The 27,271-nt window shown below is 39.1% G+C and overlaps 1 protein-coding gene across 1 annotated transcript in view; it reads left to right on the top strand.

The window, feature by feature from the left end:
* Window positions 1-23,026, top strand: part of LOC139943380 (uncharacterized) — a 35,242-nt gene extending 12,216 nt beyond the window's left edge. The window contains exons 4-12 of the mRNA XM_071940197.1: window positions 1,208-1,316; window positions 3,324-3,419; window positions 4,297-4,351; window positions 5,025-5,212; window positions 5,978-6,055; window positions 6,484-6,835; window positions 9,083-9,208; window positions 14,111-14,310; window positions 18,427-23,026. Of these exons, the coding sequence (XP_071796298.1) occupies window positions 1,208-1,316; window positions 3,324-3,419; window positions 4,297-4,351; window positions 5,025-5,212; window positions 5,978-6,055; window positions 6,484-6,835; window positions 9,083-9,208; window positions 14,111-14,310; window positions 18,427-23,025 (5,803 nt within the window). The 3' untranslated portion in view covers window position 23,026. The remainder of the gene's footprint in view (window positions 1-1,207; window positions 1,317-3,323; window positions 3,420-4,296; window positions 4,352-5,024; window positions 5,213-5,977; window positions 6,056-6,483; window positions 6,836-9,082; window positions 9,209-14,110; window positions 14,311-18,426) is intronic.
* Window positions 23,027-27,271: the final 4,245 nt, after the last annotated feature.

Raw genomic sequence — 27,271 nt, forward strand, 5'->3', positions numbered from 1 at the left:
CTTAGTTTATTACAATGTATTACAATGTAAAAATTTATAAACAAAAAAGTAATAATAATAATAATAACAATAATAGCAACAATAATAATAATAATGTTGAAAATTTCTAGTGCGCCATGTCTGTCAATGATGACACTCCTGGCGCAAAAAAACAAGAACTCTGCTAATACAAATAGCTTTCACTTTGCAAATATCAGGGTCCGCATTTCAGACTTACAAATAAGAAGATGCCACGTACGTACATTGTACAGTGTGTACATGTATACGTAGCTTGGATTATTGGCAATACAAGAGCGGTAACTAAATAATCCTGATCCCAGTGCTTTTACGGTTACTGTTGTTAATTTGTAAATATTTCTGAAATGATCGATTATGTTCAAATAAGGTGTAGCAAGTGTCCCTTGATGTGGAAATTGAACCCCCCTTTTGAGGGCACTAACACATGATGACTACAGGCCTGATAATTACTACCTGAGTGAGTAGTCGCACTTCAAATAGTTGCCATTTGTACACTTGTTGCAATCTACATGTGTACTTGTTATTTTCCAAGATGCATTTCACAGTACATTGTATATTATTCGCCGCAGTTGCTTGGTGGTAAAATTCATGCTTTTATGAAGTATGCACTGCAATGGACAACATTGCAATAAGCAACTCTTTTGATTTAAAAAAATATAGGAGCAGATAATGACAATAATGGCCCAATTGCCATAAACATTTGCTTACCAAAATGGCACCTACCTTATGCCTTCTATGGTTCTAATTGCCAGCAAGTGTGCCAAGCTTTCCATTATTCAAAAGATAGTTTTGCCCCAAATTTTTATTGTCAAATTGTTTCCTGAACAGGGAACAATTAGGGTGTCTCCAAAGTACGAGACACTTTACAATGTTGCCAGAACACACCTGTACACTGTACATTGTAAACTGAGTGTGCTTCCTGTTCAGGAAACATTTATATAATTGTTTTGACTCACAACTGTTGATGGTCTCTACATGTAGGTAACGATAGGTAACGATAATGCAATAGTTTTGTTTTTTGGCTTAATGGATGACTGAATAACTTGGCAAAGCCCTTAAGGGGTGAGCTGGCAGACCAAAGATATGAGGCTATGAGTGCAGTATACATTGCAAACTACACACACTTGTGTTCATTATACATACATTGTATACCCTTCAATCAATTGTCTTGTAATTATTTTGGTTGCAGAATATTCAACTGGGAGGGATATATTCAGCGCTTTGTTCAAGACAGGGCACCTCGCAGCAAAGACTTTTTGATTAAATTCCCTTACAGGGGGCTCAACCCAAGTGACAGGGTAAGTATACTTTGTAATGTCATGTTAAAAAAAAAGATTGTCTTTTTAATTCTTTTTATTTCTCTTACGTGTGTACAGTTAATTTTTGTAAGTTTGATCATATTGTATAGAAGGCCTTTCGAAATCCCCCGCTCACTTCTTCTGCCTGTTGTGTCTTCGCTAGTGGAGCGCATTTAACGAATTTGCTAAACGAATCGGGAAAAACTTGTGCGCAATAAGCGTTTTGCGCTCTGCCGAATTTTAGCTGAACCTACTTGGAGCAATCTGGCGTGCGCAATCTGCAAATTTGCGCTCTGTTTGTACGGCAGCAAGTTGATGATTCTGATAAACTGCGTGCAATCTGAAGATTGTGCAAACATTGTAGATTGCGTTTTTTGTACACAACAGCGCGATTTGGCAATGCATTGTCGTTAATTTTAATTTTTTTTCCCGGTCTGGCCCCAATGCGTGAGAAAATGGTTGCTGTGCGTGTGAGCGTGAGACAGAGCCCAAATGCGTGAGTCTCACGCCTAATGCGTGAGACTTGGTAGGTCTGTAGGGTGATGGGAACAACCATTTACAAGGGTAATCAGGCTTTTGTCAACACTTCAAGAGGACAATGTTTTTCGCATTAAAAAATGGCTCAGGGATTGAAGTGTTCACTTGTACTTCAGATAAATCCGTAGCTCTGCAGATTCAGGTCAACATGAACAGAAATTGATATACTTTTTGCCTCATCCAATCCAACAAATAAAAAGACTGTGATTGTGAGCCTTGCAATGGCATCCATTTCACTTTCAAATGCAACACTTCATTCCATGCATAACGTTCTCCTGTCTTATTTTGGGGGCAATGTTATGTAGGTCCCAAGTATGTAAAAGTAAAGTTGTGTATTTTACTTTTTAAACACAACTCACAAGTCTGATGAAAGCTATAGGGTCAGAATCAAGACCTGTCAACCAGAACTGGAAATAATCATTTTTATGTTGTACAAGTACATTGATTCGAAATTTTTTGTCTGTGTGTGATCCATTATGTAGATATTGGAGTTTGTATTGGCAAATTTTGTTAGCTGAATCTCATAGCATTTCCAAGATATCTGAGAATACTCCGTGAAAGACAAAATGGCACAATCTGAGTGCGACAGGAAGGAATTCAAACTTGATTGATTCTTATTAAAACAAATCTGTGATGAGTCTGTGTGGCTTGTTCAGCTAGGAACTGATGTATTTTAAGGTTTTTTCAAATCCTCAGTGAATTGCAGGGGGTTCAGTTTAAACAAGTCTGCCCTCCATCCTGTCACGTTTTTGAGATAATTTTCTAAATGTTTACTTAGATAAAGTAAATGGATATGAATGAAACTTTGCAAAGTATCATTTTTATAAGTATTGAAGAGAAACAACTTATGTATTCATATTTTTGGACCTTAAGTTTATACAGGACAATTCAAAATGTTAATGAATTTTAGTGCGACTTGTCGGAAAATGATGCAACACACTTCTTGATTATACATTATTGTGACTCTAATATGAAACTATTACTGTAATTAGTCCTTTGAGCAGTTTTAACCGAGTTGAGCCACCTATCAATCATTACTGGTGTGTGTAAACTGAGTATGGTATCAGTATGGTTTAATATCAGCAATATAAATCAAGATTGATAATCAAGGATGGAAAACATTTTTCTGTGGCCTAAACCATGCATGATTTAAGCTGTCTAACGCTGTTAACAGCCCTTGATGCTGACACAAAATTTACCAAAAGAGGGTGTCATCGGACAGATAGTTTTGTTTTCTTAGCACATTTTGTTTGAGCGTTGCAGAGGCAAATGTTTGGGATATCCTAGGAGTGAAATGTGTGAGTGTTAAGTGACCTTGAATATTCCTTTGTGGAACTAAATGAGTTATTGATAGGATTATGTACTGGTTGGATGTACACAGTGTACATGTACATAATAAATGTAGGTACTTAAAAACTCAAAGTATAATGTATCTTTTATTTTTTAACTTTGTTGTGTTTTGATTTGTAGTTGTTGTTACTGAAGCAGGTTGTGGATACTGTTTATGCTTGTCATGCAGAGGATTTGAGTGACTATCTTGATGATTACTACAGCCCCAATGATATGGTGAGTGGCCTTCCGACTACTTCAGTGACCCCCTGACCCCTTAGTTTTCTCTTGGTTGCATGCCAAATAACTATTTTATCTTTAAATACTATAACAAAAATACCCAAAACAACACAAAGTATTAAAAGCTACTTTTTAGTGTACATCTCATTTAAAATGAGAACGCACCATGTAGAAAGTCCCAAACCAGTCTGGATAAGTTTTTAACAGTTAATCAGAATGTTATACACATGTGTTCTTTTATGGGTCTTATATTTTCAATGTTCACACACACACACCCTAGTGCTTATGTTTGTATAGAGCAGTTGCTACTTTAATATCATACAATGGGTTGAGGTCCAGGTTGAAATTCAAAATTGCATTTTGGGAAAGAAACATGGACTCAAACAATGTGTTTGAGAAACTAATTATGAAAGGTTGTACTTGGCATTAGTCAGATGGCCATGCTGTACAGTGTATGGTAAGGCAGTGGGCACTATTGGTAATTACTCAAAATAATTATTAGCCTAAAACCTTACTTTGTAACGAGTAATGGAGAGAGGTTGATAGTATAAAACATTGTGAGAAACGGCTCCCTCTGAAGTGACGTGGTTTATGAGAAAGAGTTAATTTTCTGCAAATTTGATTTCAAGACCTCAGATTTAGAATTTGAGGTTTCAAAATCAAGCATATGAAAGCACACAACTTCGTGTGACAAGGTTTTTTTCCCCTTTCATTATTATCTCGTAACTTCGGCGACCAAATGAGCTCAAATTTTCACAGGTTTGTTATTTTATGGACATGTTGAGATACACCAAGTGAGAAGACTGGTCTTTGACAATTACCAATAGTGTACAGTAAGCAATCCATCAACTCAACTTATTTTTTTTTTGTACAGCGCTTTCTGTCTATTGGTCAAGATGCTGTGAATAATCAATATTGGTATTTTAATGGTGAGTTGCTATTATTCTTACGTGAACTTTTATAAATGGGATATTGTAACATGACAGGCAGGTTTAATCATTTAAAATGAACAATCCAGTTTTTAGGTACAAATAGTGTAGACTTCTGAGTTTGGAAGACCCTAAAAATCGGGACGGTCCCGCTTTCCCAATTTTCCAGTTTTATTTTTAAAAAGTTAAAAAATTACTGATGAACAATGATGAACAAAGTCTAGTTGTATCTAATAGTCAAACAATGGTTACTTGTCGCAAAAACCAATTTTTAAAAGTTTGTAAAACGGTTTGACAAGTCTTGACTTTTTATGTAAATTAAATGTAGCCACGATCGCGCGCAAATATTAACGCATGCACCTGTCCTACTAATTGCTGTCAACTCCCTTGTGCTAACAACTGCAGGAAAGCGCCCTCTGTTGTCGATGTTGTACAAACCCTGGTACAGTCTGGAGGTTGCAATTGAAATGCAATAAACATTGCTCAATTCTAATTTGCAAAGTTGCTTATACTTCTCTATAATAAGTCTTAACTGAGCAATAATTACTCGGGAAATTTCTACAATGTTGACGCCCGAGTGGTTTACTCTGCTTACAGTATGCACAGGTAGAGTGTAGTGAACAGCTTTTAATTACATACATTAAATGATGATTTACTGTTGTTATTTGCGCAGATTTGAGATTGTATAAAGATCAAGTTACACCTAAGAAAGGGAAGTCAGCTTGGCAGTGTATTTGTAGCTGTTTGGAAGAGTGGCAAGCATTTCTCAAGACAATCAGTAAGAGTGAACACCCTGATGAGATCTCCTTGTATCATTACCTTCATGATGAAGTAATACCACTTATCCAGGGAGCATTGGAGGTATAACAAACTCTCATCTGTACCTCTAAAGTTGTGTACTCACACATAATACAATTGTTGCATGCTATGACTGGGTCCATGGTGATTTGTATCATATCTAAGGTTTTATTTGCCCTTGAGGGTGTACAAGAACCCTATGGACACTAACGCAGAACATGTAACATATGTTTAATTGGTTTGTATTGTTCTCCATATTACATGTAGGCAGTTGAAATAAACCGTACAAACATACAGTAAATGTGAACTACTTGTGTTATCAACCGTGAATGGATATTGACGTGACACCACTTTGTCTTGTGATCTATGTACATGTAAATAGCAATTTGAGAAAGTTAACATAACAAGCAGTCTCTTCGCAAGAAATTGTTTAAAACTGAGCACATTTAATGCAAAGATGAGTTGATGTAATAATAATGTCATCTGTCAGATCTGTTGTCAAGTTGTCATACATTTTGATGAGTTTGATTGGTGCAATATGTTTGATGTAAAGTGGTGAGCTGATTTAACCGGGATTACCTTTCACACCAGAGGTTCAAGTAAGAACACATTCTGAAATTTGAAGTTTAGTTCCATACCGTAATGAGGAGCCAAAAGTGCGTGAAACCCTTTTAAGTGTCAACATCTCATGTTTGTTATTTACTGACATTTTAAGTTCTAGGAATCAGAGCACTTATACATGATAGTTTGTTGCACACAGACACTAGATTTCTTTCTTTGTTTAGTCCAAACTTTTTAAGTGCCTGTTTTACTTTTCTCAAACTATAGGACAAAAAGTTGAAGGCAAAACAAAGACGAAAGCGTTTGAAGCAAGCAGCTAAAGAAGGGAAAGAAGCCGACGTACTGGTGAGTTGTTGTTCTAATCTAGTTGATCAAAAATCCCTAGATTCACAAAGAAATGAAAAGGTCCTTCAAATATCAATTACTCTGAATAAGAAATGTTCCTGTTGTTTGGAGTGCTTGTTTTTTCCAGAAGGTAATGAAAGAATAATCTGATTAAATAGCTTTATTTACATCTTAAACTTGTTTTGACTGTATTTGTTACTCTAGAAGAATATGTCATCAATTCCTACAGTTAATATGCCTATAGTGTGCATCATGGAACATTCCCAACATTACTCCAACTGCATCAAATGTCCAACACTAGAGTTATTCTAAATATACATGTACGACTCGTTAAAGTGATTTTTGTTTTTTTACATACAATTCCTGTGAACACTCAAGTTGTTGTCTTTAAATCACACTAATGTTGCAATGGTTGATATCTCAAACAGCGGGAATACAGTCTGCCACAAATTGACTACCAAGAAGTGTTACGGAAAGAAAGAGAAGATATTGTTAAGATGTCTGATGAACTAACCAAGCTGGCCCAGTTGGCTAATAGTGCTGACCTACAAGTTACTACACAGACACTACACTCGCCTTCATTACCAACAATCAAAGAAGAAGGCATGATAAGGAAGAGATTAGAAGACAATGGACTGCAAGGAGATAATGATCTAGCAGCCAAGATGTGCATGAAAGCTGATAAGACTCGCACTAGAAATAAGATGATGAAAGAACCTGATGAAGATGACTCGGTATTCTTACCTGATCATGCTGGAAATGGAGCTGAGACAACAAAAGGTGAAAACCACAACAAGACAATCTGGTTATAATGTGAGCCAGGGTTCGCTAAACCATTCCTGCACTGTCCTCAAATTGCGCAAATAATTTGTGCACATCGCTGAATTGAGCAAATTATTCCTGCACTATCGGCATATTGCACATACTATTCCTGCACTATCGGCAAGTTGCGCAAACTATTCCTGCCCGATAGATAAGCCAATTGCACAAACCATTCCTGCACGATCGACTGATAGTTCAAACATTTTTGTGAAAATCATTTCAGCACGAACAAAACCACTGATCCTGTACTAGAAATCCACTTTGTGCACGATCCCCTGATAGAATGCGAGTTTCAGCACCTGGACTTTGTTCTAAGTCTGTGATTGCGGCTTTAAGTCTACCCGATAGCCAACACATTATTGCCTGAATTAGCGCCCTCTTGCAGATTAACCTCCGTCAGAGCATGTGATAACACATCTGTGGGGTAATTCTGCATGGATGATGCAAAGAAATAACAGTGGTCTCAGACTTGAAATCAAGTCTAAATACCATGCTGTTTATTTCAACATTCAAAGAATTGTCAACCTTGGCCCCCTCATGATACAATGTACAATAACAGTATCTCCCATGAGAGCGAGGGGTCGACTCTTGCATACAAGGTTCTGTTCATCGACTAAAAATGTAGTCAGAATGCCCTGCGACATAGAGAAAAATGCACGCTTAATGCCATTACCAAGTAGACGACTTCTGGGTACCAGTCGCTGCACTCTGTTTATACAACATGATTGATCTACTAGCGTGTACATTGAAACCATGGTTTATGTATGTCGTGACGTATTTTTCGTTATTTTTGGACTGCACGCTCGACGATTTGTCCGGGCGCTGCGCGTTTGGTATGGACAAAAAACGCAGCGCTTGTGGAGAACCCTGATGAGCCATTCCATACATTGTTCTTGCAGCTTGGTCATGTTGGTCATGTTGGTGTAATGATTCAGTGTTTATTTCAAGCATCACCTTTTTCACGCTGAACCATTATATGCCATGTAAACTTGTTGTTTTAAACATTGTACTATGTACAAATCAGTCATGTTTAGCCAAAATATGTAACCAAAATAACACAAACTCGAAATTGTTTTCACCCATGACCAAAATCTTTACAAAAGTACCAAATCTTTGTGCAGGGATGAGATTGTTCAGACTTTTGGCTGAATTCAGACTTTTTATGTCGGCTTGGTGAAGAAAATCAGGCGATATTGTTTTTTTCCACAAACAAAGAAGTCCTGCTCATTGGTCTACTTCTCTAGTGCTTTGGATACTGTTTGCAAAAGCCCCTTGGAATCTATAACCCCAGGGATTACCAAAAGGTAGAAATGCCGTCATTTCAACATACCTTTGAATTTGTATCCAAGTTTCAGACTTTTTCATTAGTAATGACTCGCACCCCTGTTTGTGAGAATTTTGACTTAATGTACACAATTTTGAGTGTTGCATAGTATACTTTGTACACCTACATGGCAAAATAATGGATGACACGTGATGCATATTCCACTATGATCAAATGACAAGTATCTGTTTGTGTGGTTTATAATAATACATGTTTGAAATAATTGTGCAAACATCACTTGACTTGCCTGTAAATGTCAATATAATACTTACATTCGTCTCTGCAGAAGTGCTATAAGAAGGATGGCAATGTTTGAAATACATGTAGAAACACTGGTATTAGGATTACATTCTTTGGTGATTATAGTGAATGATCTTAAAACAATCAGTTGCCATTGTTGAATAATACTAAAGAACTGGAGATTTTAAATAACACATTGATGGAAGCCCAGTATCAAACTAAATGTGGATATCCAACTGCTGTATTTGTGTAGAATGTCTGGTACCACTCATCAAGTTGTTTTGATAAACAGCCATGGTGTATGACAAGAAACGATACATGCACAATTCCCTGTTTACTCATGAAGACTATTGTTGGAAGGAACAAAACTGACCAGGGGCCGATTTCACAAAGATCTAAGATTGATCGTACATACATGTTAGTAACTGCAAATCAATCCTAGTTGCTAAGTAAAGTGTGATGTCACAATACAAATCACTTTGGTGATACTGACATCTTTATTGCTTTGTGAAATTGGCCGCAGGATATGGCATGGGCAGATCTCATTCTGCCCTGGGTATCGGCACATCAGAACTAAAATCAACAGATCGAAGTACTTTCCAGATACTAATAAAAACAAACACTGTATTTTGTATCTACAGATGAAAAAGTGCCACCTCGAAGCAAGCGGAAAGGTGAAGCTAAAGTAAAGGAGATGGATTGGTGCACTAATGATGCAGATAACATCAAGATGAACAAAGTCAATGGAGACAAGAATCAAATATCAGGTACATCACTCAATCAATTCATTCCTTCAATAACATTTCTATTCAGTTTTAAAGGGAAGGTACGCGTTTGGTAATTACTCAAAACAAATGTTAACTATAAAACTGACTTGGTAACAAGCATTGCGCAAGCTATCGCGCGCCAATAGTATCATGCGGAACGCAGTTCATAGCGCAAGCGCATCAAGCAGATTCTTCAAAAAGCTTTTTAAAAAAATATTTCAAACCTCAAAGTTTCAATTGTCAAAAAATCTATAGTTGTATTTAAAAAATGTTTTTTAACAAAAAGGCATTCATTCATGAAAAAAAAACTTGTTTATGATCACAGATTTACATAAAACATACATGGTGTCACCACATTTTAATGCGGCTGTCAAAACTGTGGTGACTAAGATTCCCAAAACAAACATGACAAAATGATTTGCAAACGTGACACAGTTTTACAGCACAACAACAATTAAGTTTATTTACATTAATTTAAAGAAAATCAATCATGAGTGTTACAGATATAGCAAGGTTTATTTGCCAACTTCAACTGTTCTACAATTTGGCTTGAAATATTTGTTCATACACTTCAATTACTGTTCGGTATCTTTTCGACTTCACCAAAATCCAAATCTCAAATCGGCCGTTAAATTTAGTCACTGAAAATAACATTCCAAATAATTTCTCCATCAAAGTTAAACCCTTCACTCTATAAACTCTTTTAACGTTTAACACTGAGTTAAATCCGCAATTCAATATAGATACAGTTACATCAATATTCCACAAGTTATATTAACTTTCCTCAAAATATCCTGGAGGTTTCTCTCGTCACCGCAAAATCTTGCTTCGACACTTCCGTTTACAAGGGGCCAAGAAAAGGTTGTCACTCAGACTGCTCTGTCAACATGGGTTGTCACTCTAAGGCTCTCTCTAAGCACCCGGTTCTGCTGGTGTACTTCAGCGGCTTGTCTCGCGGACTGTTACCCGGTCTCTACAGCCATCTAAATATATGAAATAATAACCAAAACTTTGCCAATGTACATGTACATATAATCTTAACTTCTGCCACAAAATATTATTCAACCCCAAAAATCATTTCAAAATTTACCCAGTCAGTTTCCCTTGTGGTTTAAATTGATATACAAAATATTATGTTGAATCAGTTTGCTTGAACCATCAATCTAATATTAGATTATTAATACAGAGTTCAAAAACGAAGCACTGAGCAAATATATTCCACATTTCTAAATACTTTGGTGGTTAGCTGAAAACAATCTCTTTCTTGCGTTTAACAGAAAATAATCTCTTTCTTGCGTTTAACAGAAAACAATCTCTTTCTTGCGTTTAACAGAAAACAATCTCTTTCTTGCGTTTACAGAAAATAATCTCTTTCTTGCGTTTAACAGAAAACAATCTCTTTCTTGCGTTTAATAGAAACAATCTCTGATCATTAATAATACTAGTGAAAGTGAACTTACGGCCATTAGCTGGAGACGAACTCTGGAGGCTGAGCGTTGCAAACAGAGGGGTCTTCAAGAGACCGTTGCATATTAATTGCAGGCTGAAATTTGGCACTGTATTTTGCCAAATCTAGAAAATCTTGGGATATTTTCAGCCAATTCACCCAAAGATAGCCTATTGCTACTGGTCTGTCTGCCACATACTCATATAGGGCCTCAGCTCTCTCTCTCTCAAAATTGCTGCCTTCTCTCGGAAGATCAATTTGTGTACTAAATAAAATTGTACTGATATCGCCAGCAATCACTCTAACATTCCTGACTTACAATAAAACACTTTAGCACATTCCCTACATTCCTGGAACTCAAGTAAGAACAATGACCATGAAACACATTAGCACTGTGACGTATAAGGTATGCAGGCCGCGCCTAGGTTTTTCCACTAGTCGAACCATACTGCCTAGAAACACTACGCCTGATTGGCTGGAACTCCTGGGATTGAACCAAAGTAAAACGGGGGTGTTTGCGCTAGCTAAAATTAGACAAAAGATGCACATAATAACGCGGAAACTGAATGGAAATTTGTGACACATGGTCTAATGATGATGATATTAGAAAACATCCCTTGAAATATTTCTGTCTGAAACGTTATATTTGACAAGAAATAAATAAAACAAATTTCCTGTATGGAGTTTATCGCTCCGTTAGCGATTTATTTTGTATATTTTTTAAAAAGATGTCATGCAAAATGTGTTTTTATCGATTTTGTTTTTACTATTTTCTCGTGACCCAGATGCCCGATCAATCTCAAATCTCTACAGGTTTGTCAGTTTATGTATACATGTACATGTACATTTACATGATGGATTACGAAAAGTGCTTACACTGCCAGAAAATGTTTTGTTAGCAAAAATTCTGTAATCTTCTTTTAAGTTTAAAGGCAGTGGACACTATTGCTAATTACTCAAAATAATTATTATCATAAAACCTTACTTGGTAACAAGTAATGGGGAGCTGTAGATTGTATAAAACAGTGTGAGAAACGGCTCCCTCTGAAGTAACATAGTTTTCGAGAAAGAATTAAGTTTCCACAAATTTGATTTAAAGACCTCAGAATTAGATTTTAAGGTCTCAAAATCAAGCCTCGGAAAGCACACAACTTTTTGTGTCATGTGAGAAGGGTGTTTTTTCCTTTCATTATTATCTCGCAACTTAGACAACCAATTGAGCTCAAATTTTCACAGGTTTGTTATTTTATGCATGTTGAGATACACCAAGTGAGACGTCTGGTCTTTGACAATTACCATTAATGTCCAGTGTTTTGTTAATAATTTTTACTTCTTTAAGGAGTAAAAAAGGTTTCGTTAAATGCAAAGGCACTGAGGTACACTCGACTGCGGTTAATACGAGGTCCGCCGGACTGGCCCGTTTTCCTCGTATTATCCGGACCTTGTTATATCCAATCGCAGTAATAATCATTGTACTATGCACAAAGTGCATGACAACGGCCGCACGTGTACACAGATATATGGTGTAGCTGCAATGGACTACTGTGTGCATAGAGTACTGTGTCATGTACTGCACAACAAACACAAAATTAGGCTAATAAAACTGTTTTAATTAAAGCCATTATACACTTTCGGCACAGAAAACCCCCCAAAAGTTCACAGATTTACAAGTAACTTACAGGGTTTACAGAAGGTAATGGTGAAAGACTTCTCTTGAAATATTATTCCATGAAATGCTTTACTTTTCGAGAAAACATCAATTCTCGTTGTCGAGAATTAGGGATTTATTTTAAACACATATCGTGACACGGCGAAACGTGCGGATACAAGGGTGGGTTTTCCTGTTATTTTCTCCCGACTCCGATGACCGATTGAGCCTAAATTTTCACAGGTTTGTTATTTTATATATAAGTTGTGATACACGAAGTGTGGGCCTTTGGACAACACTGTTTACCGAAAGTGTCCGATGGCTTTAGGTTAGTTTAGTTTTAAATTCAACTTTAAAATCAATTTACATTTCCCATGCAAAGCTTTGGTCGAAGGCAGTTGATTGCCAATAAATAGAGTATTGGTTTCTATCTGTACCCACCTGTTTAATACTGGATGGTTCATTGCTAACGCGAGATACCAGGGAAGATCTTGCTGTTTCGTGTTATATTGCTAATGCATGTGCAATACACCTTGTCGCAGCTAGCAGTTAATGATTTTCATTGGTAAACACCTGTGCCATGTTAGATGGTTCATTGCCAATGTGGGATACCAGGTAAAATCTTGCTTTTGCTTGTAAATTGCGGGTGGGTTTTTTCGTTCTGAAAATGCATAATGCGCTTGTAAACTCATTGGATCAGTATCTTTTCTACAGATTTCTCCATTGTTTGAACCATGCAAGCCTCCTTATCCCGTCATTGTCGGGAGTTTGGAACTAACAACCTTGCTTGCTGACTCGTGACTCTAGATTTGGGACTAGTGTTGCTAGCCGTAGCGTCTACTTAGCCCCTCTAGTGTATGTCTTAAAAGTCACAAATAACAACTTTACAGGCTGTACTGGTATCTCCTTTGTTGGTGTTTGAATTGTTCTCGTTATAAAAGGGTTTTAAACAACGTTTTGCTCGTAATGGGTTGCCCAAATTACCTCTTTATAACCGTGTTCTCACTACTACCGTGCTCGTATAGTCAATATTCAATGCATTGAAACACGCATAGGGCAGTTCCAGACCGGCAAAAAACCTTGTATGGACTGGAACCTCGTAATATGCGAGCTCGTAATTAGTGCTGGGCGAATAGTGAAATTTTGTTATTTGGATATCGCTGGCCAACTATCCGAAATTAACCGGATATTCGAATAGTTTTTTTCGCCGCTAGAGGGCACTATTAAAAAATAAAATATCGTGGATGACTGTATGTGAAGGAAAACTTTTGTAATCTTTGAACAAATTACGTCGGAAATGTCATTGTTTTAACTCTTCACGGAGGTGAGCATAGTTAAATACTTAATTTATGCTGTTTTATGCTGTCTTAATAGAAGTTTCATTAGGATTCAGACAAAACATTCATGTCAGTTGTCGCCCGACGTCCGCGGATATTCGGATATTTAAGAATATCCGGTTACTTGGTTGTAATTACAGAACTATCCGGTTTATAAATAGCTGTTCGCGCCCTATGCGGATATCCGGTTAAGAAAAAAAAGGCATTCGCGGTTATGGATAGGAAAACCTATTCGCCATTAACCGGATATTCGAATAATTCGCCCAGGCCTACTCGTAATAATGGGAGTCAACTGTATACTATTTGAGAGTCAACTGTATACTATTTGAGAGCTTAAAGTCATGTATCCTTTTTTTAAGATTAGTGTAAAAACCTGTAGCTTAATATGTTTTTTTGAAATAGATCTCTGAGTTTGTATTTATGATAGTTGATTGATCAAGCAAGTAATTGTTGTGTCTTTTTAAATTCAGATGGTGCTGGAATGTCACCTCATGTGATGCAGTATCAACAGCCATCCCATTTCCCTATGGCAGGAAGTCAACAAGTGTTTGTATTCTCAACACGTATGGCTAACCAAGCTGCACAGGCCATCTATACTGGACAAGCTGACTCTATATTATCCTATCATAGATCCCAAGCTGCGCACAGAGACTACCTACATCCTGAACAGGTAACCTCATGATTGACCTTTGTCATCTTACCATGCTATACACATTCTGGCCTCAGCCATCATAAGATATCAATCCTGAACAGGTAACCTCATGATTGACCTTTGTCATCTTACCGTGCTATACACATTCTGGCCTCAGCCATCATAAGATATCAATCCTGAACAGGTAACCTCATGATTGACCTTTGTCATCTTACCGTGCTATACACATTCTGGCCTCAGCAATCATAAGATATCAATCCTGAACAGGTAACCTCATGATTGACCTTTGTCATCTTACCATGCTATACACATTCTGGCCTCAGCCATCATAAGATATCAATCCTGAACAGGTAACCTCATGATTGACCTTTGTCATCTTACCATGCTATACACATTCTGGCCTCAGCCATCATAAGATATCAATCCTGAACAGGTAACCTCATGATTGACCTTTGTCATCTTACCATGCTATACACATTCTGGCCTCAGCCATCATAAGATATCAATCCTGAACAGGTAACCTCATGATTGACCTTTGTCATCTTACCATGCTATACACATTCTGGCCTCAGCCATCATAAGATATCAATCCTGAACAGGTAACCTCATGATTGACCTTTGTCATCTTACCATGCTATACACATTCTGGCCTCAGCCATCATAAGATATCAATCCTGAACAGGTAACCTCATGATTGACCTTTGTCATCTTACCATGCTATACACATTCTGGCCTCAGCCATCATAAGATATCAATCCTGAACAGGTAACCTCATGATTGACCTTTGTCATCTTAGCATGCTATACACATTCTGGCCTCAGCCATCATAAGATATCAATCCTGAACAGGTAACCTCATGATTGACCTTTGTCATCTTACCGTGCTATACACATTCTGGCCTCAGCCATCATAAGATATCAATCCTGAACAGGTAACCTCATGATTGACCTTTGTCATCTTACCGTGCTATACACATTCTGGCCTCAGCCATCATAAGATATCAATCCTGAACAGGTAACCTCATGATTGACCTTTGTCATCTTACCATGCTATACACATTCTGGCCTCAGCCATCATAAGATATCAATCCTGAACAGGTAACCTCATGATTGACCTTTGTCATCTTATCATGCTATACACATTCTGGCCTCAGCCATCATAAGATATCAATCCTGAACAGGTAACCTCATGATTGACCTTTGTCATCTTACCATGCTATACACATTCTGGCCTCAGCCATCATAAGATATCAATCCTGAACAGGTAACCTCATGATTGACCTTTGTCATCTTACCATGCTATACACATTCTGGCCTCAGCCATCATAAGATATCAATCCTGAACAGGTAACCTCATGATTGACCTTTGTCATCTTACCATGCTATACACATTCTGGCCTCAGCCATCATAAGATATCAATCCTGAACAGGTAACCTCATGATTGACCTTTGTCATCTTACCATGCTATACACATTCTGGCCTCAGCCATCATAAGATATCAATCCTGAACAGGTAACCTCATGATTGACCTTTGTCATCTTACCATGCTATACACATTCTGGCCTCAGCCATCATACAATATCATGCATGATGGTTTTATGAAGTATTACATTATTGCATCTAATTTGTGGCATTTCATAGTTGAATGTTCAAGCACACTTAAGACAATCTCTTGTGTTTCTATCAGCCTAGTTTGGATTGGAATCCCACTCTTGAATCTTGTGTCCTTAAAGCAAGACACTTAGGCGCCTTGTCAAAACCTCCAAGCCGTTCCATTCCGCGTGTAACAAAAGAACCCGTAGCAACCCGGCAGGTCGACGGCCACGACGGCTCATTTACATGTCATTGTAAGGTCCAGCTTATTAGCTGACCGGCGGAACCGCGGAGGAACGTAGGTGGTTAACAATGGTTTTACCTTTGCAGATTAAAAAGCAAAGTAAGGGTGGATGTACGTGTACAAGCTATTTCCTCCCACGCGTGATTTTTAGAATTGTTTTTTCTTTGTTCCTGGCTTCGACTGACAAAAGTTTCAGGCTATACGTGCAAGCTCCGTTCCAAGTGGGCGTCAGAGTATAGCAGTGACAGGGGACAATTTTAAAACATTTATGTTTTGCAGCGATCATGATTACCATAAAACTACCTACATATTGTACATATAGTTATCATACAGGAAAATGGAACGGGAATGTGTTTATTTACAGGACAGGGTTACGGGACGGGACAAGACAGGAATTGGTTTAATTACGTTGACGGGATTTGAACAAAATATATACGGACACGGAAGATGGGAAAGGGTAGTGTTTATTATTGGGAATATCTGGGAACACATGGCAAGGGGAAGACGGGACGTGTATGATGCAATTAGTAGCATAACTGAAAATCGCCTTTATATTATACCAATCATAATTTTAGCAAATATGTGGCCTGTTGACAATTGGAGTTTAATATACACCTTGTAGATGTTCTTAACATAAATAAACAACTGTTTGATCTTACTTTCCAAGTAGAAAACGTTGATTTTAAAAATTGATTTTAATGTGAATGGTTTCAAATAAAAAATCAATATTTTTGTATCAAGCATAAATGTTGCAAAATATGCATCGCAAATTGGATCGCAACATTTGCGATGCACTTTTTAGAATTGCATAGCAAATCATCCAAATTGCATCGCAAATTGCGATGCGATACAGGCGAAATCGTTCCCTGATTTATGAAATGCGCGAATATCACATGCGCTAGAGGGTCGGCTGGCACACCCAACATGCATCGTGTAATTGTCTTGTCGGTGCGGTCTGTCCGCTTCCAGGACGCTGGTATTCATGAGTTGAAAATGTATTATTCTGGGAGAGCACGGCCGGTCCGCGTCCAAGCCGCTGATATTCATGACCTGAAAATACAACTTGTTTAATCATGAGACTTATTGTTATACCAACAATTGCGCCCGGCATGGATAGCTCATTAACTACGCCGCCTTCAACGCACATGACCGTTCTTCCGCGGACTGTCCGAGGTCCTTAGCAATGGCCGTATTTGCTGTCCAGTCCACGGCGTGTTGGCTGAGGAACGCTCGGGAGGTTTTGACAAGGCCCCTTAACCATTATTGCTTCATCCTTAAGATGGGACATAAAGCTCTAGTTCCTGTGTATTGTGTAAGCATGTACATGTAAAAGTACCTAGTACAATTATTGTTAAGAGAAGGGTTTCACCTTGGTGTTTTCAGATGCAGATTGCAACATGGCACCTTTTAAACCAATACATGTAGATAAATGGGTTTTACAAATTGAACAAAGTTACACATACATGTACCTTAAAAAAATAGTTAACAAACAAAACAAATAAATGCCCACAATTGTTAGATGCCACTGACCGAGGTGCTGTGTACATGTGACAGGCTAAAATGAACTCATACATCATGTACATTCATTAGTTTGATTTGTGCCGATAATTGTCCAAGTCACAGGCAACCCCTGTATTTCCTTGAAACTGACTTAATTTCTTGAAAATCTCAAAAAGGGCAGCCACATTTTGTAGCTTGTAAGAAACACAAAAAATCAGATAAAGAGCTAGACAGTGTGCACACATTTTGTTTTTGCAGCTTATTAATATTAATAACAATAGTAAACGTCTTATTATCTTCCAGTACGTGCTAATCCACCATTCAGATGCTTGAACTGGAGGGGGGATAACAAAATATATATACTACTTCCTCTGTTTTTATATACTACTTCCTCTGTTTTGATTGCACAGTGCGTATTGTGCTACTACTTCCTCTGTGCGTATTGTGAGTGTCTATGCGTCACGCTCCCTATATGGACAGTGCAAAAATTACATTCTAAACTTTGTGTGCGTGCATGCTGTTCGTCGCGAAATAACGTTCTGAAATTTTAAACTGTGCGCATTCGCTGGAGACTGGAATACGGGAAAAAAAATGCATCTTCATCCCATATCCAACTTGGCTTTCGGCCTCGTTGGATATGGGACACAGAAGCGCTAGATTTTTCCGAATTCCACTCGCGCTTGTGTGATAACTTATATACATGTGTAATGCACACATATGCACCCTGCTTCATATTATATTGCTTAAAACTCACTTGATGTAAAATGCATGTTATGTTTCTATATTTGTTAATACAGGATACGCTTCCAGATGTGATGCACCCACACAACAACATGTCAACACAGAATCCACAGCTTTCAACCTTGAATCAAGTACAGCCTATAATGATGGATCATAACAATAGCAATCCAATGCAAGGTATGCTGATGAATCAACAGGTTGAGCATCAATCAATACCTCATCATCAAACACAGCCTATGGAAACTCTCAATAATGAACATGCAAATGTCAAAACAAGTGGTGGACGCAAACGCCCAGATAGACCAAATTCAATAAACACAGACAGTAATAATCCCAGTAAGAATCCAACAGCTTCCCACAAAAATGTGACAAGTGATGGAAGTACAGGCAAACAAAGTGACTCCAATGCTACCACTACCACAGTTACCACCAAATCCAGTAAGTCCAAATCATCAAAGAGAAAGAGGCCTCCATCCTCTTCACAACAGTTACAACCAAATATGACCCAAGGACCTCAGCTATCTAACATGCCTCCAGCGTCAAATTTTGGAGCATTTCCTCAACAACCTTTTGGACCGGGCCAGTTTCCACCCCATCCACAGCAAATGCCTGGAATTGCAAACATGGGAATGCGACCTCCATTACAAGGCACCCCGCCACAGTCTGGACCTCTGTTTCAAATGGAGGCAACGGAAACAGAAAATCTGGATCCTAGTGCATTGTGGGAAAATCCTCCTTGCAACAAAAAGACTCCTAACCTTGCAAATTTGGCTTGGCAACAGGAGCAACAAATGCGAATGATGCAACAGCAACAGGGCAGTGGCTCTCAGTTACCCATGATGCAACATCAGCAATCTTCAATGATGTCTCCCTGTCATGAGACAATGATGACGAACAGACCCTATTCTGAAGGTAGTCAGTCACAGGAACATCCTGAAATGCCACCATTTTCTCCTGCTTCTGGTCCAGGAATGCCATTTGAAATGACTAACTATAAGCCACCTCAGCAAATTGACAATCCCACACCAGAGCAGTTGAGACATAGAGAGGAAAGATTGAGAACTCTGAAAGAAATGCAACGCTTGCTGTTTCCTGAGGAGCATCAAACTAGGTCTCCTACCCCTGGGCGAATGGTGTCTCCTAGTGGAGGAATGGGCTCACCACCAGGTAATATGATGACCCCAGGACCTGCAATGATGAGACCACAAGGACCAACAGGTATGATGGGACCTCAACACAGACCCATCATGCACCTACCTAATATGGGACCACATCCTAACATGGACAATCCAGACCCTGCAATGGGGTTGTCACCAGAGCATCGTATGGCTCAAGAGCAAATCATCATGCCTCCACCACCAGATTGGGATAACATGACACCACCACAAAAAGAATGGTACAAACTTCAGCATGAATTTTATGCATTGAAACGAAGGAAAATAGCTACAGAACAAATGAAGATTGGACATGGCCCTATACCTGAGCTTCATGGAGCAGGATATCGAGATCCTATTGATATGGGACCTTATCATCATGGAATGCCAAGTGGACCTGGCATAGGAATTGGCATGGGACCAGGACCTGGTGTAGGTCCAGGTATACCACACGGACTTCCAGGAGATCCTGGATTGCCTCCAACAATAAATAGGTGTATGCCAGGGGCGGATATGGATGTATCAAATCAGGGACCAGTGGGTCCTGGTATGACTGGTTCTGGGATGCCAGGTATGCCTGGTCAAGGAATGCCAATGCCAGATATGCCTGGTGGTCAGACAGGACAAGGAATGCCCCCACCACCTCCTTATCATGGAACTCATAATGCTGCCACACCTGCCATGCCTAGGCGCTCCAGCCTCTCTGGGCCTGGGTCACTGGCAATGAACCAATCTACACCCTTTCCAATGTCCCCTCATCATGTTCCACCAGGACAGCCATCTCCAAGGTCCAACAGAACAAATTCTCTTCCAGCCTCAGGATCTGTTCCTCCTACCACTACTAGCCAATTGTCGACTGGTCAGGTACCTACTGGAAATGAATTGAAGCCTAGCGTGATTGCATCAGGTAAAGTAACTACAGTTATTACAAGTGGAAGCATGCCCACAGGTCCTGTCCAAACTTCAGGAAGCTCAACTACCACAGGATCAGTCACAATTGGTTCTCAGCAAACACCAAGCACTCAGGCTGGCCCAGTATCTCGTCAACCAATGTCACCACAACAGGGAAGTCCATTCAGACCCAACCACCAGCCACCTACACCAACATCGGTACCAACTCCCAACCCTCCTGTTGGGGATTCTACTAAGGCTAGTAAAGCACGTACACCTGGTAGCAACATTGACCAGTCGCCAAGACCCCCTCAATCTGGAACACCTGCAGGTGATGTACAGTCAGTTGTCAGGATAAGTCAAGCTGGAGGATCACAACCTGGAACCCCTAATTCTGCTCCTAACAATGGAAGTAGACAAAGTGTTTCTACACCAAGCAGTTTGACACCACCAACAGCAAAATCTAACTCTGAATCAAGTAATTCAAAACCCAGTGATGGACCTAATGCACAAATTCCACCCACCCAAAAGCCTGCAGAAAGTGTGGGAAGTGTGACAAATACATCTGCTCCACAACAAAGGCTTGTTAACTTTCCACCCAGCCAATTGAATAGAGATAAAGCACCCAACTTCCCTCCACGAGGAGAAGACCTTCAACAGTATGCATCAACATTTTATCAGAAGGCTTCAAAAGAATCATCCAAATCCAGTGGACGGTTACAGCATTTTGGTCCAGGTAGCCCGGTCGGGCCAGAAATGATGGGCCAAACGGGCGAAAATATAAACTCTCAATCGACAATGTTGAGATCCCAGCCAGATAATTCTCAACCTCAAATCATGCCTCCTCAACAAAGAATGTTGACAGCTCAAAATAGTGGAGTCTCACAACCTGAGTCTATGACGACTCAAACAGGTGTCATGCCATTACAACCAGGAATGATGACATCACAGTCAGCAATGATGACATCACAACCAGGAATGATGACATCACAGTCAGCAATGATGACATCACAACCAGGAATGATGACATCACAGTCAGCAATGATGACATCACAGTCAGGAATGATGACATCACAACCAGGAATGATGACATCACAGTCGAGCATGATGACATCACAACCAGGTATGATGACACATCCAAGGATATCAACATCACAGGAGATGAGTTCCCATCCATGCATGATGTCACCACAATCTGGTGCTAGTGTAGCGGATAAAGGATCCTCACACCTTGGAATGATTTCTCATCCTGGAATGATTCGGCCACAGCATCCAGAGATGATGACACCACATGGAATGATGACATCACAACAAGAAATGATGGCCTCCCATCCATCAGGAATGAGTGGTATGATGTCACCACAACCTAACATTATGGCACCACATGATACTATGCATCATCCACCAGGAATGATGCAAACAAGAATGCCAACGTCACAACAAATGATGTCACAAGCCAATATGGGGCCAAGACAAGGATTAATGATGTCCCAAGCAAGAATGGGTCCTCCACACGGCAATCCTTGTATGCCACCAGAGGAAATGATGTTGTCACATGGAAATATGACATCACAACCTGGAATGATGATGTCACATGGTGGTATGGTGACTTCACAGGCAGGAATGATGTCACAACAGAGAATGATGTCATCACAGCCAACTATGATGCAACAGCAAGGAATGAATGCACAGACAAGAATGGCATCCCGTAGTCCTATTATTGAGTCTCATGGCATGGGATTTGATCCTCATCACCCTATGGATGGACCAATGGGCTTTCACCCTATGCATGGCAGTATGCTCAACAATACGGGAATGCAGGATATGCGTGGAATGCACAGTATGCCTAACAGATTCCCAGGACCAAAGCAAATGCAAAGAAACTTAGGGGGTGCTCCCCCCACCATGGGTCATAGTGTTGGACCTATGGGAAGGACTAGTGGCATTGCTCCTGGTGGATCACCTATAATGCATATTGATGGTAACCCCCGAGATTCCAATTTAATGCAGAGTGAATCTAAGCCAATAAGCCAATCTCAAGTTGGGAGAAGCATTCATACGTCATCACCTAGCCCATTGTCATTATTACAGAGTCGCTTCTCACCACCGTTACTCCCAGATGGTAAAGGACCAAAGCAAACATTGCAATATTTCCCCCAGGGAAATCCTACTCCTGCACCCCAAGCACAGTCTGGTAATCCACACCTCAACCCATCTAATGCACCAGGACCACCGGGACAAGGACCAGCACCAAAACAAATACAAATGCCATTCCCATTAGAAATGGTGACTGGAAACCCACCGTCTATGACACCCTCCTTTGGGCCATCCCAGCGTATGCCAGGCCCATCCGCTAGAATGTGTGGTCCAGAGTCTATGTATCCACAGGGATATCCGGCATCCAATAGACCAAGACAACAACTACCTGGATATGTGGCAACTCCTCGTCATTCAATGCAATATAGTGGGCCTCCTATGGGAATGCCTATGTCTAATACTATGGGTCAACAAATGCCTTACCCGCCAGGATATGGACCTCATGGACTACCAGGCTCCAATATGGCAATGGGGGAGTCTATTATGCATGGGTATAATAATATGCCCAAATGAACCCTTGACATGAGTATGCCAGACTTACAATGTGACTTTAATACTAGCATGGGAATGCAGTATTAACTGTTTGCTGATTGGGATTATACAAGGAAGGAATAACTGTCACTAATATAAAGGGATCCAATGGATTTACATTGTGTTGTACATTGGTTGGAGTCGCAGGTGTTAGATACATGGCTAAGTGATGGCAGGGTTTAGATATATTCATTGAATGTGTTGAACAGTATGAACTACATGTACATCTAGTGGATATGACATCAATTCAAGCAGCTTTATCATGTAAGTGTTTGCTGCATGGCATTTAACTCAGTGTATGTGCAGCATTGATGAGTGCAACTAAATCTAGTAGTAACTCTATTGTTTGAAACACTTGCAATGCACACATGCAGAACCTTGTTAAGGTGCCTTTTGAATGAACATCCCAGGCTTTAACTTGGTGTGTTATACATGCACCAAATGGACACTTGGTGCACACAATCATTTGAATGGTCAAATCCACTCTGATGACTTGTATGGTAAGAAAATGTGCAATTTGTTAGTATAACAAATCAGAAACATATCACATTTCCCGTACTTAAGGGCAGTGGACACTATTGGTAATTACTCAAAATAATTATTGGCATAAAACCTTTCTTGGTGACGAGTAATGGGGAGAGGTTGATAGTATAAAACATTGTGAGAAACGGCTGCCTCTAAAGTGCCATAGTTTTCGAGAAAGAAGTAATTTTCCACGAATTTGATTTCGAGACCTCAGATTTAGAACTTGAGGTCTCGAAATCAACCATCTAAACGCGCACAACTTCGTGTGACAAGGGTTATTTTTCTTTCATTATTATCTCGCAACTTCGATGGCAGATTGAGCTCAAATTTTCACAGGTTTGTTATTTTATGCATATGTTGAGATACACCAAGTGTGAAGGCTAGTCTTTGACAATTACCAATAGTGTCCACTGCCTTTAACAATACTTGCTTTTTGTTTTAATTTGTCAATTTGATTTGCTTGAGTGTTTGACTGATGTGTTTGTTACATGTAGATGACTGCAGTGTGCAACAAAGTCAATGTTACACACAGTCAAATGATGGTTGAAACTAACACAAAGACACTGTTCTGTTCATAGATCACATCATCTTAAATAGACCTTATGTACATGATGTCATGTCAGTATGGCGCCCTCACCTAGTGGTAAAAAAGCGGCCGTTCATTTGCCAAACCCGTGCTTCGCGCGTAAAAATAAGTGGGTTTTGATTGTTTGGTCATGGTTTAACCTCTAGGATGGCGGCTGGATGACATCAATGCATTAAAAGGTCTATTAAGTCTGCCTATGTGTGTACTGCTGTCTTTTTTATCCAAAGTGTTTAAAAGGGCAAAATTGTTGCTAAACGTTGCTAAATTTTTGTTGCTACACAGGTAGCTGTGTCGTCATTCCATCTACTTACACTGTCACCATGGTCACACATGAGTAGGGCTATTAAAAATTGCCAATAGTGTTGACAAAATACAACATGTACTGAAATAGTTGATATTTGAGCTTTCTTGCTGTATTCATGATGAATGGTATGCACCAAAGCTGTAAATGCATCCAAGGTCTCAACAGTTTAGCTCATATTATTACATTAAATGCACTGACTACATGCATCATGCAGTTGCTGATAATTTATTATCCATGAATAACTTTCTTTATACTTTTTTATGGATAGGAGAGACTTACAAAGAATGAAAAAGTGATGTCAAACAGAATGCAAATCTAAACCTGAAATGACCATAAAGAAGGGACTCATTCAAATATTGTCTTCTCTGTGCATCAAGTTATCAATTTTTGATTTAGTTTGAAAGTTGACTGGAACCTTTTGCGTTGGTACATGTTTAATTGCTTGGACACGTTGTATTGTGACTAGATGCCTAATGTAATGATATATACACACTGTGTTGCCCCCTCCCCCCCCCCCTTGATTATGCTGTACCCAATCTATAAAAGCTGCTCATTATCTCTATACACAAGTTGCACCAACTTCATAACCATGTTGACATGACAACGCATTAGTATAATAATGCATTGACTGTTATGAACTGCCCGATGAGGTCAATTACCACTAGATCTTTCCTATTATTTCATGTACCTTAATGAGCCTTTGATTGTACGATGCTCTACATTTCTGACAAGCAATGTGCCTTTCATTACATGCTGCAGTTATGACTGCTGCAACTTCATTACATGCTGCAGTTATGACTGCTGCAACTTATTTTCTTATCCCATCCAGTGCAGAACAGATGCTGCTCCAGATGCTGGGGAAAAACGGTTGAGTTATTCATTTTAACTAATAGGTTCCCACTTAATGTAGTACAGTTTAATGTTGACTTGTACTGAAAATGGCAACACCTACTATCGAGTGACTAGAGATACATTCAAATAAGAATGAAGTAAAGGCTTCAGTCACAAACAAACCCGCTACCAGATTGTATTCAGAATGTGTATTCATGTGAACAATCAACTGTCTACTACTCTAAGAATCAATTTTACTTTGGTTTTATTTTTTACTTCAGATTTTATGGTTTTCCCAGAATGTCAGCTGGAAATAACACTTGTGTGTTTGAGGTTGTTTATTAGTTTATTCCAACTATTTCTTGCTGGTATTGAGGCAGTGTATTTTGGCATTATTATTGGTGCTGTATATCATTTGGTGGTTTGCGTGTGTATGATGCATTGCCTGGATGGTAGCAATTAGTCTTGTTATACCTCTGTACAAATTATGAAGTTTGATTGGTCGAGAACCAATCACATGCCGTGCAACAAATACGCATGTTACATGGCTCGACGGGCCAGGTAACATGAAAAGTGATGTACACCGGTGTACATCACCTTGATCGTTCCCGGCGTTGGTCGATTTCCAGCGCTGTGTACGAAACAGCCACGAGTTCGAGGGCATTGTTTCTTTTTTGTTTGCGTATTAAACAATGAAAAGTCCGTAGTAATAATGTTTGAAGATGACAACAGAACTTTGAGAAGAAGAATAACAATTATACAAAGGTATAACAAAACAATTGTTGCACGCTGTGTCTGGGGTCCATAGGTTTTGTACACCCTCGGCTTCGCCTCGGATGCCATTTCCCTCCTCGAGTGTACAAAACGCCATGGACCCTAGTCACAGCGTGCAACAATTGTATAATGAAGCACCCACCAGAATGCACCATTAGAGTGCAGTATACATGTACTGTAGGTACAGAATTGGAAACAACTACATGTAGCAGCTGACTTTGTGCACTAGTTGCAAAAACAAATAGGGTATGACTGCTGAGTGTTTTTTTGGGAAGGTATCTTTTTTTAGTCTACAAATATATACATGTACAAAAGAATCATGTTTGTACAGTTTTTTTCCTCTAAGTTGCAGGACAACATGTATTTGGTTACTTTTTATTTCTTTGAAAAGAAAAAAAAAACACCAATATGTTTTGCACTGAAATGAAAGCTTTTAAAGTGGTTGTTACCATTTCAGTTTGTTGCAAATAAGCTGGTAATATTGAACTTATTTTGCAGCATTTTGCATGTTTTCAAAAAGGCAAGATGGCAGCTGCATCATTTGTCAATGCATGCACAGGATACCATGAACAGCTGCTTGCTCTAGCCATTATCATAAGACTCATATAAACCCACCCCAAAATATATTTATCTGTTTTTGTCTGATGGCTTAAATGCAAGGTACATGTACAAAACAACAAAGTTGGCATTCTATTGAAGATCAAGTTGTTTTACTTTGGGCCAAATTGAGTGTATTGACTGCAATAAAGTTGTACAGCAAAGGGCTCTATTCAACTGTGAGAACATGATAATTAGTTAAGAATGAGTGCTTGTCTTGAGACCTGTAAACACTGCCAATCTTAGATATTGTGTTCAGACAGTATCTGTAACAAGTGTAATACAATGTATAAAGTGATTTAATTTGTACTGATCTACCTCAGACCGCTATTGTACATAATTGAGGGATGTTGTGTGCCAATCTATGTAATTCAAGGCATCTATCATCAACATTATAACCAATGTGATTGGATTACTTGAAGGCACTGGACACTATTGGTAATTGTTAAAGACCAGTCGGTGTGTTTCAACATACGGAAAAACAACAAACCTGTGAAAATTGGAACTAAGTTGCGAGATAATTATGAACGAAAAAACACTATTGTCACACGAAGTTGTGTGCTTTCAGATGCTTGATTTCGAGACCACAAAATCTAGTTCTGAGGTCCCAA

This window comes from Asterias amurensis, chromosome 10 (genome assembly GCF_032118995.1).
Source record: "Asterias amurensis chromosome 10, ASM3211899v1".
Lineage (NCBI taxonomy): Eukaryota > Metazoa > Echinodermata > Asteroidea > Forcipulatida > Asteriidae > Asterias > Asterias amurensis.